General features: G+C 44.9%; 2 protein-coding genes and 1 long non-coding RNA gene across 3 annotated transcripts in view; 1 reads left to right on the top strand and 2 right to left on the bottom strand.

The window, feature by feature from the left end:
• Positions 1-9,565, bottom strand: part of LOC142890656 (NACHT, LRR and PYD domains-containing protein 12-like) — a 154,022-nt gene extending 144,457 nt beyond the window's left edge. The window contains exon 1 of the mRNA XM_076029875.1: positions 9,385-9,565. Within this exon, the coding sequence (XP_075885990.1) occupies positions 9,385-9,509 (125 nt within the window). The 5' untranslated portion in view covers positions 9,510-9,565. The remainder of the gene's footprint in view (positions 1-9,384) is intronic.
• LOC142890598 (uncharacterized) overlaps positions 1-11,794 on the top strand; it is a 163,182-nt gene extending 151,388 nt beyond the window's left edge. The window contains exon 3 of the long non-coding RNA XR_012927089.1: positions 11,487-11,794. This is a non-coding gene — a long non-coding RNA (uncharacterized LOC142890598). The remainder of the gene's footprint in view (positions 1-11,486) is intronic.
• The window catches only part of LOC142890456 (NLR family CARD domain-containing protein 3-like), a 32,745-nt gene continuing 24,277 nt past the window's right edge, over positions 9,385-17,852 (bottom strand). Inside the window, exon 4 of the mRNA XM_076029510.1 lies at positions 9,385-11,148. Within this exon, the coding sequence (XP_075885625.1) occupies positions 9,730-11,148 (1,419 nt within the window). The 3' untranslated portion in view covers positions 9,385-9,729. The remainder of the gene's footprint in view (positions 11,149-17,852) is intronic.

The following is a 17,852-nucleotide window of genomic DNA, read 5'->3' as shown; positions in this document are numbered from 1 at the left end:
TGCGCTCTGCTCTGGTGTGGTTGAAACAGAGGCAACGCATCGTTGGGGGCCCCAAAACAACGTAGAAACAAAGAGGTCATCATTCACGCTTGGAAAAAAAAAAAAAAAAAAAAAAATTGACTCTCAAACACACTGTTTCTTTCACAAGTTGCACTGGCTGTGCAGTGCAAATTGGGAGCTTTCATGAAGTGAGCATCACCCGGCACCTTATCGTTAGCCGCCTCTATCAATTCTTCTGGGGCCTCGAGGGGAAGCAACCACTGGTAGACATGCAAGAGAGGCTTAGGAATTTGAGCCAAGGTCGAGGAAGATAACGACCTGGCAACAATCAACCCGTCGGGGGTGGAGATGAGATTCATGCCCATGGCTAGAAACAAATCTCTTCCCAACAAATTCATCGGACACACTTCTGACAATACGAAGCTGTGTTTAATTTGGTTTTGTGATGTGCATGTCTCGTCGCTGTAGTCAATACAAGTAAGTGGAGTGGTGAGAGGCTCTCTCTTCTTCGTTCCAGCTGCTCCGACAGAATAAACATATCTCCCACTTTTTTTTTTACATTGGGGAAGTTCTTCTGCACGAAGGAGCGACAATGTTGCTCCGCTATCGGCTAGGAACGTGATATTTTTACCCATAAGTCTAAAAGTGACCCGCGGCAGTTTCTCAAAAACAGCTTCTTTATACAACGTGTATGTGGGAGGAGGCGGCACGTGACGACGCTCTAAACCTGTCAATGGTGCTCAAAATTTGGTCACGTAAATCAACCTCGAACTCTGTGTCAGTGTCAATGCATGTCTCACCGTCAGGCTGAGAGCAATCAGTCGAACCTAAATCATTGTCAGAAGAAAAATCAGCATCAACATGTAAATCAGTATATGTTTCGGAATAGTCAACATCAGAATATGAATCAGTGTAGGTGTCCGCAGGGGAAGGGAAGTTAGAGGGGACAGCAAGCATTTCTTCATTGCAAGAACCGTGTTGCATGTGTGTGTGTGCATCACTTCCCTGCGAAGACGCTGTAGGCCGGGGCTCCGTCTTGCCGGGTCCATGCCGTGTCCCGCACTCCACTCTCCCCCCTCAGCTGCTCTGAGTTGGATCCTCTTTTCCGGCCCTCACGATCACTCTCTTGGCTGCGGTGGGCATGGTTCTGCCCGCGGTGTCCTTTGGTGCGGTGTCCTGAGGTGTTCCTTTGTCAGGGCATTCTCTGGCCCAGTGACCCATTCGGCCGCAGATGTGGCACGCCCCCTTTTCGCCTCTGTCTCTGCTAGTCGCCCTTCGTCGGTTGTCATGGTGAGGGAGGCACTCTTTATCTTCTTGTCCTCTGCATCGCTGGCCTCCTGCAGAAGCCTCTCAGCGTGCACTGCATGACGTCGGACCTCTGTCAGCCGGGCATCTTCAATCCCCACGCAGCAGCTTCTGTTAACTGCTTTGGCGATCTGGGGGAGCAGCCCTTGTCTGAAAGCAGTGATGAGGCTGGCCGTTTGGTTGACGGCAGTCCTGATGAACGTGGCAACGCTGCGGCGTCGGTGCTGGAGTGCGCAGGGTTGTACGGTGGTAGCGTTGGATGAGGGCAGGCGGGAGGAGGGAAGACAGGCATGTCCAGGAGAGGGTCCCTCGGGCCTGTAAGAGAAGGATACAGACGATTTGGTGCATTTGAATGCTCGTGTGTGAGCGGCTCCTTTTCTCCCTCCTCCGGGGAGTGTGTCTGAGTGTGTGCACCATCTGCCGTTATCTCTGTCACCCCTGTGCTCCAGCGCCCAGCGCTGTTTACACGTTTTTTTTACTTGTTTCCTGTCCCTGACTTCTGCTTCAGTTTTCCAAAATGAAAAACACCTTTCATGATTTTTGATGATCAGAACTGCATATTTGTTTGTTTTTTTCTTCTTTTTTTGTAACCTCTCCCTCGGCTATCTTCAATTTATCCCGGAGGTTTCTCAATTCCTCCAAACTCAGTGATCCGCCTGCTGGGAAATCATATTTTCCAACCCAAATTTCCAACATGTCAAGACAATCTGGACCATATTTTTTCCTCATGTTGTCCACAATTTGTCCCCGATGGGGAACTGCAGCAGCCACTTTGCTCTGGTTCTTCCCCATCCCTGTCTAGACTTATTACTTGTAGCTGCACAGGCGTCCCTGTGCCCCCTTTTTCGACTCAGGCGCAGAAAGGTAGAGAAAAATTGACCCCTTCGGTGCCTTATCACCAAAGGTTTTGCCCGCTCAGCCCTCACCAACCTTCTTGGATATCTGGTGAGCGGGACAGGCCTGGCCAACGCACACTCTGTACTGGCACTGCAGCGATTCACAATCACTGCCTACCCATACAGAAACGACTAACACATGCGCTCCGTCCTGCAGGAGGACCCTTTGTGGACGACAAGAAAAAAACACCTTGGTCACTGTTATGTCTGGAAGAAGAACAATTACTTCTCACCCGATCTCTGAATCAGCACTTTCTCTCCAGGTTCGTTGGATAGACGTGAAGCCGATCAGATCCACTCTTAGACGCCGATCCTCTCGTCTCTGAATGCTTGGTTCGAGGTAGAGGGGGAATGAGGAGATTCCTCCGTTCCTGGTCCGTGGCCCTCGACGTCCCAGAGTTTCACTGATGGGTCTCCAGCTATCCTGTTCGTGACGCCAAATTGTTGTGGAAAAGAGCAAAGCTACTGAGGCAGAAATTCTGAGTGAATAAGTAATTTAATGAACAGAAAATAAAAGATCGGAGCTCCGAGGCACAAACACAGTACAACCAACAGAACAGATGCAACAAGTGCAACAGCTCGAATGAATGCAAGTGCAAGTGCAAAGAGACAAAAAGAAGAAGGTCTCTTATACAGTGGACCGGGAGAGGATAAGATAAGGAAAAGAGGAGGGGAGGATGAGAGGAGACAAAACAACGAATACATCACCCTGGCGGGCGACGAGGAGAATGTCTCGAGAAGACATCCAGTGGCCTCACCCTGGCGGGCGATGAGGAGAATGTCTCGAGACGGTTATACAGTGAGACATAACAGATTACACGGGATGCCAAGAATACTTATTTTCCATTACACTGTCATAGCTGTTCAACTGATCAAAACCTTAGTAAACATAAAAAGTAAATTCACATACCATATACTCCTTCACCAGCTTCTCTGGATCTTCATTCAAGTAGACACAAAGACCTTTGAGGACGCATTCTCGTCTGATGTCAACGCTGTCCGTAAGTAAACAGATCCAAGTAAACAGATCGGAGAAAATATGAAAAAAAACATTAGGAACACCATCACAACCTAACGATAGAGCAGCTTTCACCTCGCTGAGACAACTTTTAACTTTTAAAACAACCCTTTTTGTAGTCTGGCATAGTCTGGCATTTTCATGTATGACGTATACAATTTCAAACTGAAACAAGTTCAAACCTTTTCTTATGTAAATTCCCCCCTTCGTTAAATCTATAATTGTGTACAGGAATTGATTTGAGTTATGTATCTAATTTACAGAACATTAGTCATTTCCACAATAGTGGAGTTGCAGTCAGACAGTCCCAGCAGAAGGACAGACATCCTCACTTGTGACGTCTCATAAGTAGTTTTCCTGTAATGTAATGTAGCAGTGTATTAAATTAATATCAGTTTGTTCCATCACATATTCATTCACTCACCTCACGCACATGGAAGAGAGCTGGCCACCTTATTTTTGAAGTCAGCTATCATAGGTGCCTCTCCAACTACCTCTTCCCTTCTGAGGGCAAAGGTCTTCTCCATCATCATTGCGACCTTCTCATCATTATTTCTTTTTTGTACTTCTGACAGGAGTGCCACTCTGACTATTTCTAGCGTCTTTGCTGTTGTTGGATAGGCGGGGCAATAATTCACCTCTGCTTTTTTCGGCCTCTTAACACCATAGGCAGGACTGCACTTGCCATCAGGTTTGTGCTTTAGGGCATTCACTGTAACTTCTGGACAGCCAAGCTCCCTGAGCTTTGTTCTGTAGTTACCGAATTTATACTTCAAGCTTGCTTTCCATCCACCATATCCAGAGACCGAACCTGGCTCTTTCAGACATGGATGTTTTGATATAAGAGCTTCTGCAACATCCTCAAACTCTGAGTCAGAGAGGTACACTTTGTACTGGATTATCGTTTCAGCTAAGCCACTAAGAATAGAGGATTTTAGTTTTGCATCAGGATTTAACAAAGTTCCGGTTTCTATGAAAGCAACATTGGCCCTGACCAGCTGTAGCTCAGTATCATAGGAGAACCTGGGAACCTGGAAGACTACAGGCCATGCAGACGATCTTGAGGAGGTGAACTCGGCAGAAGACAATATGTCAGTGTCAAATGAGCAGCAAGATGAAGGGGATGAGGAGTCATCTAGAGAGCGGGAGGAGGCAGAAGCTGAGGGGTGAGTGGGGGGAGGAGGAGCTGAGCCACCAGACTGACCAGGGGCATCTGAATTAAAGATGACCTTAATGGTTCCTTTGTCCTGGACATCCGACATTGTCAGCAAGTTGGTGAATTCATTCCCAAATTCTGTGTCCATGAATTGAAGCCTGAAATCCCCCTCTATTCCACACTGTGTCATTATTTGCTGTGAGAGTTCACTGACAGACTATGGAATCCCATCAGGAAGAAACAATCTCTGGGAATTGTTTTCTCCTAGGATGACTCTTAGTTTCACCGGGGCAGTCATTACACAATCTGTGCAAAGAGAAAGAGAACAACAAGGAAATTTAACTTTTAACAAGAGCAGATCTGAAATTTAACAGATTAATCAGAGGACAAAAGAATCATTCACCATTTAACCTTCCTGGTCATTCATTTCTTCTCTTCTTCTAACAGTGGAAGGGTTAATCAGTTACTGCACTTTATAAATGGATGTATCTTTTTAATGTCACCATTCTGAGATGTCCAACAAAGTAGTCTGCTAGAGGGTAGTAATCAGCAAGTTCACCAAGCTCAATCAAAACAGTTTCTCTGTTAGCACATGCACCCAGCTCAAAGGCTCTGAAATGTTTCCTGTACCAACCAGAAAGCCTTTTCAGCATGTACAATGCAAATCTGCAGTATCTCACCAAAATCAGGCAGTCCACTTGTAGACCCATGAGCAACTATCATCCCATTTCTGAATTGTACACCTTTGCTTGACACGCATTTCATGAGGTGAACTTCAGTTGTACCAGGGAACTTCTGTTCAATAGTCTGAGCCATTTCCTGTTTCAAAACAGCCACAGGAACTGTTGACACATTTGTAATCTCAAAGGAAGTTTTTTCAAAACTGGATGATCTCAAGTGATATGAAATCATTAGCTGATGCTTGGTAGCGAGTGAGAGGGGGATATTTTTAAAGCAATTGGTGTGTTGCACAACCTGCTTAAGAAAACTATGCTTGGCCTCAAATCGCATGGTCCAGAGTGCCACAAGTGGACCAAACATCTTGATCAGATGGGGATAGTGCTCTAAATAATGATGTTTTGGGAGCAGTTTCACATCAGGTAAGAGTTCTTGGTACTTTTGTCTGTGCTCTGAAATTTTTCCCTCAAGATAGGCGATGGACTCATCTGTGTGTGTTGGAGCAACCACAAGCTCTACAATGTCTTTTAAGTCCATCAGTATTTTCCATGCCATTTCATCCTCAGGTACTAGATGCCCAATTATGAATGGCAGTAGTCTTAAGAGGGCCCAGTTTTCATGGGCGTTTCCACCTATTGTTTTCCTTGATGAAAACGTGTGTGGGATCACATGTGGCCTACTTGTCTTATCTGCCCATTTGTAGGGGAAATGCAGGATAGATTTGTTGAGGGTTTCCAGATTGAAATATTTTTTGGAAATCAGCAATGCCAAACAATGTGCAAGCTCCACAGGCACAATGCCCTCAAACACATCATGCATGACATCTGGTAGATAACCTTCATTAACACTGAAGTGGGCAAGAGTTTTAGTGATAACACAGTGACTTTTTACCCCGAAACAGCTTGTGCCATTCTCCTGAGCTGATTTCACATGACAGTCATGGAGTTCTTTAGTCCTGAGACTGAATGCACCTGACTTCACTTCTTCTGCTTGGATGTCTGTTCTTGTTCCTAAGAAGAAAAGCACTCATTAAAACCAGCTAAACTGTGGGCTCCCAGGTTGTCTGCTGCAACAAACTGAATCGTGCCTTTGAGACATCTGCCAAGCAATGGAACGAAAACTCCCTCTTCCTCCAGAGTTTTTATATCTTGAAGAAGAGGATGCAAGACACGGTTATAACCAAACTTGTTCACATCATCCGTCTTACACAAGACTGCCAAGTAAATTGAAGATAGTGATGAATGTGAGCCTGGAGGGAAATTATTCAAAGTCCAGTAGATTCCACAAAGCTTATGTTTCCTACGAGAAGTACCCAGAGGGTTGCAAACCTCAAAGTCATCTATGTATAAGCTAACCAAAATTTTCAACTCATCCCCCGAGAGAAAACTGTTTCCCTGGAAGTATGAACCATCCTGAGAAGATTTGCAAGTATGTTGCTCACCAGTCACCCTGTTACTCTGCTGGGCTTTGTGGTTTTCAACTACCTTGTCTACAACATCTCTCCTGTCAAAGAGTTGCTGCAAAGACTTCAGTACAGGCACATACTGAAAACTTCTTTTTTCCTTTGCATCAAGTATGTACTCGATGGGTTCAACAACCATAAAGCTTTCTTTATAATACTGCTCACGGTGATAAGATGTGCTCAGGGAACCACCCTTCCCTATGGCTTTGACCAATGGGTTTGATGCGCATAGAGCAGTGGCTACTTCTCTTATCACAGACTGATCAGTAGTGGGACTATGTTTCTGAAAAACACCCTCAAGAGTGTTAATGGAGAGGGGTAATGTTGCTGAATTTAGCAAGTAGTGCAGTTCCTCTAAGAACTCATCAATTTTTGTGCCTGGCACATGTGCAAAATGCTCCAACTTGAGCAACGCTGCAGCAAAATTTTGCTCAATTACTTCCGGTAAGTTCTTCATTACATTTACATCTCTACTCTACTCTAACTTCAAATGCAAAGTCATCTTGATCAAGTGTCTCTTCCTCAGGATTATCAGAGGATTCTTGTGAAACTCCAGTGATTTTAACTACACCTGGCTTGAAATCTTTCAATATATGTAGGTTGTGTTTCCTATTCTTGTGAGAGTGAAATGTTCCATACACATTTGTTCTAAAACTGCAACCCTCAAACATACAAGAAACAGTTTCATTACTCCTCAAATGAATGCCAATATGTACAAAATAATACTTTTTTGTAAGCAGATCATTACAAGTGCACAAATGACAACTGAATGTTGAAACTTCCAGCAGCTCCTGAGAGTTTTGTTTAGAATGGACTCTACTTAAATGAATGTGAACAGCATTCCATGTCTTAAAAGTACATGGGCATGTTGTGTCGGGGCATGGGTTGCCTATGACAGTGCTGTAGTTTAATATGTTTAAGCAGCGCAAGTCTACTAGATAGAGATACAGTACAGTCCTTACACCTCCACATCTCCTCACCTAAAATACATTCACTGTTTTAGTGAGAACTCCAGGTCTGGCAGGATGAATTTTTCCCAGCAGGCACTTCTGCAGTTGAATGCAGACACAGGTTAAGTCGGACAGGACCCTCCTGCGATCAGAAATTGAGAGAACAATCAATTAATGCCCATGAAAGTCAGTATGTAATCACTGACACACCTGGATCTGGACAAGTGGAACAGGTAGCTCAAAGACTAGGGATTGATCAATCAACATAGATATGATTAATAAATTCAAAACATATACAGTGCATATTGTTTTAATTGTGTTACGGTGTATCTATCAAGACTACCAAGAGATAATTTTCACACAAAGCATTTGGCTGAAACTAACACACATCAAAAAGAAAACATATGCAAGATTTCTAATCTCTAGATGAGGCATCGCTGCAGCCACACTGCAATCCTGCACTGAAAATGTTACTTTTTACCACCATCACCACCACCGTCCCCCGAACACACACACTTCATACCTTTTCAAGAAAAGATGTCTTCACTGATGCAAATGAATGTAGTGGGACAGCACACTTGGATGAAAGACACACTCTAGTGACAAACTGCTGTGATAAATTGAGAGAGAGATCAATAAATTTTTGTCCATGAAGGTCAAGTTAGCCAGTAATAATTGAGAGATGCAAACTCAAGTAATGAAAAGGTGGTTTTCAATTAGAATATGACAAAACGTCTTATTTTCATGAAACCTCTATTCCTTCGATTTAGCTTTAGCTGCTGCAGCTTCACCTCAACACACTTGTCTTGAGTGTGTAGAGGTCGACGCAAAAAAGTTTGATAAACGTCAGTCTTTGTTAACGTCAGGCGGGTGGCTAACTTAACTGTAAAGGTCTTTACACACCGGACAAAAGGCGAAGTGACGCGAATAAGCGACGCCAAAAGGCGAATGTTTCGCCAGCAATTTTTTTTCTATACACACCAAGCGCGACGCGAATATGTGGCGCAGGTGGAAGATGAAGAAGAAGCGGCGGTTAGAAACCGTTTCCTGACCACGTTAAGTTCCCGTTGCCATAAAAGGTTTTTCGTTTTCCTTTGGATGTTTTTATCATTTAGAAAGCTTTTCAGAACAGATTTAAACCAAATAATAAAAAGATATGCAATTTTGGTGGCTGTGAAGACACAGTACCAATGGTGGTTTACGTGATAACGTAAACCACCACTTTCTACACCACGGCTTAAAAAAAGGGAGGCGGGGGGGGGCTTAAGGTGACGGCTGCGCAGCAATAGACCCAAATGTTCATGCTCAAGTGTAAAATACACCAAACAACCTGCACACAGTTCTGCTGCAAAGCGCACTAACCAGCAATTCGCCAAAACCACCCCCCATAACGAGTTTCCCACTTGTAACATTTATCTTAAACATCGCCATGCTAGCGAAAAGACAGTTCACGGTGACGGCCGGCTTTTTAGTCTAATGACATTAAATAACTAACCACCACCGCTGAAAATTATGTACTAAGGGATAACGACATTTTTGCATCGTATTTCGTTTGCATTTAGATGAATATTAATGGAGTTCAAGTCCTTAACTTTTCCATGCATGCCACCAGACAGTTCTTCTTCCCAGGTGTCTTTGCAAATTGCCGCGATATCGATATCTCGTGGTCTATCGCGATGTTTACTTTGCTTTTCCTGCCTACTTGAACGTGATTTCTTCACTTTATGGCAACATGAATGAATTTAGTGAATGTTTAGTTGTTTTATTTCATGTAAACCCAACATGATTTAATCATGTTCATCTTGGAAACATTAAAGTATAGCTTAGATAAAATATGTTACGCTTGAGTTAATGTAACAGCCCACCAGTTTTCTTATTTTGAGTGCACACACACACACACACACACAGTGTTTACGTACCCTAAACGTATCACAGCCTTCCTGCAGTTCCTCACAGCTGGAATCAGTCTCAATCTTCCCTCCATGGTTGTGTTGTACTTGCTGAGGTCCAACTCCTCCAGAACCTCCTCTGACATCTGCAGCATGTAGGCCAGAGCTGAACACTGGATGGCTGAGAGTTTCTGTTCTCTGACTGCAGGAACTCTTGGACCTCCTGATGCACTGACTGATCCTTCACCTCCAGCAGACAGTGGAAGATGTTGATGCTTCTGTCAGGAGAAACATCACCAGTGTTCATCTCCTTCAGGTTGTTGATGACCTTCTGTAAGGTTCCTGGATGGTTGTCAGTAAGACCCAGCAGGCCTCCTAAGAGTCTCTGGTTGGATTCCAGAGTCCATGGAAAAAGCGAACAAACAAGTCCAGGTGACCGTTTGGACTCTGCAGGGATTTCTCCATCATCCTCTTCAGGAACTCATCCAGGGATTCTCCAGGAGGACCATCTTCTGTCATTTTCCTGTTGGTGTGACAGTGGAAGATGTAGACTGCAGCCAGAAACTCCTGGACACTCAGATGAGCGAAGCAGTCGACGGTTTTGTGGAAGATCACACTCTCTCTTCTGAAGATCTCTGTACAAACTCCTGAGTACACAGAGGCGTCAGTCACACCGAGACCACACTTCTCCAGGCCTTCACTGTAGAACATGATGTTTCCACTCTCCAGATGTTCAAATGCCAGCTGGCCCAGCTTCAGAAGAAGCTCCCTGTCAGCCTCCATCAGCTCCTGTGGACCTCCTCCATACTTGTGCTGCTTCCTCTTGGTCTGGACCAGCAGGAAGTGTGAGTACATGTCAGTCAGGGTCTTGGGCAGCTCTCCTCTCTCCTCTGAGCTCAACATGCTCTCCAGAACTGTGGCAGTGGTCCAGCAGAAGACCGGGATCTGACACATGATGTGGAGGCTCCTGGAGACCTTGAGGTGGGAGATGATCCTGCTGGACACATCTCCTCTCTCTCTGAACCTCCTCCTGAAATACTCCTCCTTCTGGTCATCGGTGAAGCCTTGTACTTCTGTCAGCCTGTCCACGCATGATGGAGGGATCTGATTGGCTGCTGCAGGTCTGGAAGTTATCCACAGCAGAGCCGAGGGAAGCAGATCTCCTCTGATCAGGTTTGTTAGCAGGACGCTGACTGACTTCTTCTGAGTGACGTCAGTCACCACCTGGTTGTCCTCAAGGTCCAGAGCCAGTCTGCTTTCATCCAGGCCGTCCAAGATGAAGAGAAGTTTGCAGACATGCAGCTGCTCTGCTGTGAGCTTCTCTAATGTTGGATGGAAAACATGGAGCAGCTCCAGAAGACTGTAGTGCTGCTCGTTGACCAAGTTGAGCTCCCTGAATGAGAGAGGAAGCACCAGATGAAGGTCCTGGTTCTCCAGGCCCTGGGCCCAGTCCAGAGTGAACTTCTGCACTGAGAAGCTTTTTCCAACCCCAGCGACGCCGTTGGTCAGCACCACTCTGACTCTGAGTCCCTGCTGCTCAGGTGAGGCTTCAAAGATCTGGCTGCACCTGATTGGACGGTGGTGGAGGCTCTCCTTGGTCTTCTTGGTCTTCTTGGTGTCCAGCTGCCTGACCTCATGCTGTCTGTTGACCTCCTCACTCAGTCCCTCAGTGATGTAGAGCTCAGTGTAGATGCTGTTGAGGAGGGTTTGACTTCCTGCTTCTTCACCTTCAGTCACACGTTCACATCTCCTCTCCAGACTGATCTTCTGCTGCTGTAGAAGCTCCTGCAGCTGCTCCTCACCACCAGGACTCCCCTCCCCCCTGGAGGACAGGTCAGTCATGGTTCCCCTCCAGTGCTCACGCAGTGGTTCACTGGAAGGCCAAGAACAATCCAAGAGTCCATATGTGGCACTGCAAGGTCCACCAGTGGCTTCTGGGACGTCTCTCCCAGTAACCACAGCAGCTTGTAGGGAGAACCAGTCCGCCAGGCTCCACTGGGGTCAAAGGTCGTGCCAGCTTGCTGTTTAGCTCCACTTGTAGTTCTATCAGCCACCACTAGATGGAGCTCTCCTCTTCACTCTTCTCCTCATCCTCCCTCACCCCAAGCTGCAGAGAGAAGAAGAGACAGCAGGAGTCAGGACTCACGTGCTGTGTCTCAATTCAGGGTCTGCACCCTTCAGACCGAGTGTCCTCCGTCTGAAGGAAGCGTTCTTCGAGTACCCAGCCTAGAAGGACGGACCAAACCCCGCCTCCCCGGTAACCACTCGGGACGGTCTAGCCTTCGGCGTATTTCCTCGTTTCGTCACCGCCAATCCCTCCGGCTGGCCAACCCCGGAAGTGACATTTTTATAGTATCAAGCTAACCATTGGTTAGCAATCTAACGATGCCGTTGGATGATCAAATAAGTAAAATCCTACGTTAAAAACTGGATACTTTATGTGAAAATTCAATATTTAAATGTATATGTCGTGTCTTTGCAAGTACATGCCGCTAATTTCAGCTGACTTCCCAGGATCCTACGATGCTTTACAGCAGCACGCAAAGCATCATGGGATACCCAAGTACGCAAAGGATAGTAGCGGTGCATCTTTGGAATCGGCTAAAACGAGTGCGTATTTCCGACTGCGCATTTTGAGCGTCCTAAGCCCCCTTGGGAATTGGGACAAGCCTTCGCGCAGTGCTATGACGCAACTTCCTTTCAAAATGCGTACTTCAAGGATGCAGACCCTGAATTGAGACACAGCAACGGTCCTTGAACGCATCATCACAGAGACGTTGACTGTTGATGGAGATGATGGAGTGACTGGTGAGAAGAAGCAGACTCTCAGTCACATGTCAAGTGTGGAACATATGAAGGTCATGTGACCATGGAGTGTTGGACTGATACTGAGGCCTGATGAAGATGAACTGATCAATAATTGAGTGGGGAACTGAGAAAAGAAGCAGTTTGGCAGCAGATGTTGGATGAATGAGGAGCAGCTGGACGTCACCATCCTCCTCTCACACTGTGACTGGGAACACTGGACCTCTGCTGTGGGATCAACTGGCTTTGGTGCTGGAACCATCATCCACTGGTTCCAAACCAGTACTGACCTCACACTCTCCAGTTGATAGTGTGGTGGTTTAAAATGGAATATACATGGTTTGAGCAACAAGGACAATGACGACACTGGCGAGTGACCACAAGACAAGAATATGCCATAGCAGGTCAGAGGTTGCAAGACCAGCTAGAGATCTGTTGGTATAGCCACTCCTTGGAGGAGAGCATCTGACCAGCTAGAGATCTGTTGGTATAGTCACTCCTTATAAGAGAGCAGCGACCGAAATGTTTTGAACAACACAAACTGAAGGTTTGATCCAGATTAAAATTAGGATTGGATTCCATCATCTAATCTGATTTCAGAATCCTTCTTTCCCTTTTGAACCCGTTTTCAAGATTCCATCCAATCCCATGACCAAAATCCAATCAGATTACCTTTGAAGGTGTGGGTGTGGCCAAGGCTTCTGGTACCGACTAATAGCAAGGTGTTGATTTTTCAACATTAGGTGTTGATTATCAAGCAGGTGTTGTAATCAACACCTCTGCTGAGTCAGAGGTTCATCTGTATTTCCAGGACAAAGGCCCCTCCTTCCGAGACTCAAAGGTCCAGATTTTAGACACAGAAGACAGATGGTTTGAGAGAGGAGTGAAAGAAGCCACCTGTGTCCACCTAGAGCGACCCTCTCTGAACAGAGAGGAGGACTCGTGCTGCACCGTTCACTCACACTGCTGCTGCTGCCTCCAGCCAACATGCAGCCTGACGGAGAAGCACTTGGATTTTGAGCTGCTCTTGTGATATTTTCTGATTCTTAGATTCTCTGATCAGTGTTTCTGCTCCCAGTTCCCTGAAATCACATGACGCTGTGTTGAGTTGAAGTGCAGCCACGCCCCTCTCTGCCAGGGTGCATCAAGTGTGGCTGTGGCTCCCAGGAGCAGTTTGGTGCAACAGGTGAAGATGGTCTGGTCCTCAAGGAGCTGCTCACTCCATCAAAAGACACGGGCAGCAAACATTGTGTGAGAAGCAGTGGCAGGAAAACAGGAGCAGAACACACTGCAGGACAAAGCAGTGATGGACAAATTAAGCTTCTGGGAAACATCCAAGCACTGGAGCCACTGCTTTGAAAATGGCTGAAAATGACTCCAAGCTGCAGTAACACTGCCCTCTGCTGGCCAAACACACACACACACACACACACACACACACCCTGATGACCCCCGATGACGCCCGACCACTGCCGACGCCCGCAATTGACCCCCGTCCTCTGCCGACGCCCGGCGACATCTGCTGAAAGAAGTCTATGCAAATGATGCAGATTTTTCAACCTGTTTTTTTTTTTTTGAAAGATGCTGTCAAATGTAAATTATAGGCCTTGATGAGACAAACACGTAGGTGTTTGAATGACGTCTGTAGCACTTTTGTAAAGGAAACTGCAGGCATTTCTGTGTTGAGAAGAAAAGAGGGAGAAGAGGTGTAATCATCATATGCCTGTGTATGCAAATGATGCATATTTACTATATATTTAGCTAAGGGCTTCAGCTATCTATATATAGTTATCTGGGGTGTGAATAAAGGTGTAGGCGTGGTCAGTGAAATAACAGACTTTTTTTTTTCCTTGGGGCGAGCTCAAAGAATTTCAAATATCTCACTTCCTGTTTGTCGGTTTTGAAAAATTAGAGCATACGCGACGTAGAGCTTGATGAGACGAATGCGTGGGTTTTTGTTGTATGATTTTTCGATGTTCCTAGGGGGCGCTAGGTGCATTTTTCGTTTTCCTATGTGTTTTTTCATTGAGTTAAATTTTCACATCTATCAACTTTATAGGGCTATAAAATGAAAACGGCGCAACGCGTCCGGACCATTCTTTTTACGTTGACCTTCTGACAGTCTGGTCTGTGTAATACAAAAGGTTTGAACCTTGCAGCATTCACGGTTGTTGAGTTCTGTGATTGTGGATTATTTCAAACAAGTGAAAATAGCAAACTGTAGGTCTCGATCCAAGGAACGCGTAGGTTTTTGTCCCATGTCGTTTCGACCTTCCTAAAGGGCGCTAGAGGCATTTTAATTTTTGTGACGAGATTTTTCGCGATTTTTCGTCAAAAACGGTCTGAAAATTCCAAATTTTTTTTGATGATTCTTTGGATTGAAGGTCCAGTCTATGACATATTCAATTTTCAAGCCCCTCGGACTTGCGCTTTCTGAGCCTTGTGATTTCACTCTGTTCCAAACAAGAGATGATAGCTCACTTCCAGTTTGTCTGGGGTCAAAGGTCCGATTGCCCGCACGCGTGGGTGTTGGCCCCATGTCTCTACGACCTTCCTAGAAGGAAATACGTTTGCAAAAAGGGCAAAAAAAAGGCAAAATAAAAGTGGAAATAACTCACTTCCTGTTTGTCGGGCGACAAAAGTTAGAGCGTACGAAATGTCGGGCTTGACGCGACGAACGCGTGGAATTTTCCCCCATATTTTTTTGACCTTCCTAGTTGAAGCTAGGGCCATTTCTAATTTTTAGTGGCCAGTTAAACATGCTTTTTTAACTGGCGCCTCTAGGGGGCGCTAGAGAGTGGAATTTTGTCATTTTCTCTTCATTTTTTGAAATTTTCACCAATTTCTAACCTAGGTGGCAAATTTAATTTACATATTTTTTATGTTCAGGGGGTCAAAATGGGCCGTAAAACGGCGGCGGAACTATAATAATGAAGAAACGTTCCAAATACAATCGAGTCTTCGCCTTGCGAAGACCTGCTCAGATCTGAGCAGGACTTCGCTGAGGCTCAGCCCCGAAATACATAAAATACATTGGAATTAACCATACTCACACCTACAGCAACCTTGAAAAACATCTACAGGCTGTTCACCTGCGCGCAGTCATTCAAGTATTTGTATGCACTTTCTTACAATGGCAGTAGATGGCAACAGACCTGATGAAATCAAGCATCTTCATCTTTCATCTACAACCTTTTCATGTATGTCATCACTTTTTGTATTGTTTTTCTTTGTTCCATGTTTAGCCCTGACAAATTTTCTTTCCTGGATGATCCTGAAATTAAAGACCTCAGGGTGGCGCTGCAACTTTTAACTGAGTTTTTGTCCCCAGTTATTCCTCACAAAGCAACATTCATGGAGACAGTTTTTCTTCTATGTTTTCCAGTACTCCTGTAGACAACTGACAAACAGTACAAGGCCTCCACAGACGCCTGTGGAAAGGCGCTTTCAATCCTATGCAGAGAACTCAGAAAAAGGGTTGCAGCAGAAAAAAGGAATTGTTTTCTCACCAAAGAACTTGCAAAAGCTCGGCAAGAATTGGAGGAGAAAAAAGAAGACCAGATCTTCATTGACTTTCTCAATGGTAAGATGCCATTGTATATTTGTTATTATGGTGTATATTTGTCACAATGTAGGTGCACCTCATTAATTCATGTCTGTTCACGCAACCCTGACTGATTTTTCTCTGTTGTTTATATATAGAGCCCCGGCGATAGAGCAGCTCTGAAGCAGAGCAGGTCATCGCAGGGCCAAGACCCCATTGTTCTTCCTATCTTTATTTCTCACTGTTATTCTTCCGCCGCCGTTTTCCGCCCACATTTGAGCCCCTGAACATGCAGGAAAACTCAGCAAATTTTGCACACAGGTCAGAAGTGGCCAAAGTTTTCATCTATGCAAGAATGGGATCAATCTGCTCAATAGGGCCCCCTACATGGACCTCTAGGAAGGTGGTAGGGCCGCCAAAGGACAAGACACCTCAGTTGGACGGTGGGGGCCACAGAAGTAGAAATTCAGGTTGCAGCAGATTGTTTAGGATTGGATGTGAAGACTTTTATCCATGGTCACTGGCTGAGGTACAGTGCTAGTAGAAAGCTTTTGTCATGGTGCATTTATTTGGAGAATGTTGGCGGGAACCATTTGGACAATGTTGTTTGTGTTGGTCAACCTGGACAGCACCGTTGTTTTGGCTGTTGTTTACTGAACCAGGCAACAGGTTACAGTCTTAGGTCATGCACAAAACATGAGTTGAACGAAAATGTAGCTGTCAAAGATGTGTGTGATACCAAGTCACGATTGGACTTGGTTAAGTCAAGGTAGCAGAGGGTAGAGAAAAGACAACAGGAGAAACACCATAGCATGGCACAAAAGAAACTGAAAGTATTGGAAAGCACACTTAGAAAATGTGCAGTTTAGGCAAAAAAACAAAATCAAGGTGAGTCACAAATGATCATCTGAACATCAACTATAGGGCCAGTAAAAAGCAGCCAATATTAGGAAGTACAAGGACAACATTCCGCACAGGGATAGAGTCAAAACTGCCAGTCTCGTGTGTGTGTGTGTGTGTGTGTGTGGTGTGACTGCAGTTGTGCTTGTTTTTCTCCTGATGAATCTGTTAAAAAACATCAGAAGCCTTTTAGAAACCAAATCTGAAAACTGATCAAATGAAGCCACAACCAATGAAACCAGGAGAAACAGACGGGTCAGGGTCAGAGGTCAAGGTCATTGCTTTGTATATTAAAAAAGGTTCCAACAATAAATGTTGTATACATGTGTATTTTTTGAAAACATCTTTCACATTTGTATGTTCTTAAACATGTATATTTAATAACATTTTAATAATCCTTTGTGTTTGATCTTAAATGTCTTTTTTAAACACATTTTGTCATCTGCATGCTTTACCATCTCTTTGAAACACATTCTAATAAATATCGTGTTTTTCAACATATTTTTCAATCCATTGAAACCTCCTCCAGTTCTCCAGTTGTCAGGCCGGGACTTGGGGCAGGACTCAGACGCAGAGGATTAATGGGAAACAAGTAAATTTATTTCACACAAGCAATTGTCCGCGGATCAGAGAGATCAAATAAAACAGGCTATAAGAATCCTATTCTCACTGATAACAAAAAAATCACTCACAAGGAGGAAAAAGACTAACTAGTAAACAAAATCCTATTCTAATAACAAAACTTAGCATTAACAAAAAATCACTCGATCTCGAGGAACAACCGTCTTACTGTGGACTCTTAAGGCAAAGGCTGTGGCTGTGAACAGGTTCAGGACTAGACGTGACGGACGAAGACACTCTGGCACAAGACAAGGGGAACGCAGACTATTTGAACACACAAGGGAACAAGGCACAGCTGGAAACAATGGGTAATTGGGTCAGACGAACAAGTGGAACATGAGGAAGGGTTGTGATCTGAAACGAGAGGAAGTTGTCAAAATAAAACAGGAAATGACGAGACAAAACCCCAAGACAAGACAAAACCTCACCACGGTGTGACACCAGTCAACTAATGTCTTCATTCTGAGGCTGCTGGTGCAATTCCTCCAATCAAATCATCAACACATCAACTATAGTCAGAGACTTTCATCATCACTGTGGACACTGTTGCTTTTCCCGCCGCTTCATCCTTCAACATGACTTCACTTTCAATATGATGCCGCACTTTTCACAGTTGCCTCCCCTGAAG

Source organism: Nelusetta ayraudi, unplaced genomic scaffold (assembly GCF_046127955.1).
Source record: "Nelusetta ayraudi isolate G7.1 ecotype Tasmania unplaced genomic scaffold, CSIRO-AGI_Nayr_v1 ptg000003l, whole genome shotgun sequence".
Taxonomy (NCBI): domain Eukaryota; kingdom Metazoa; phylum Chordata; class Actinopteri; order Tetraodontiformes; family Monacanthidae; genus Nelusetta; species Nelusetta ayraudi.
The sequence above is the reverse complement of the archived record's forward strand: the minus strand, read 5'-3'. Positions and strand labels throughout refer to the sequence as shown.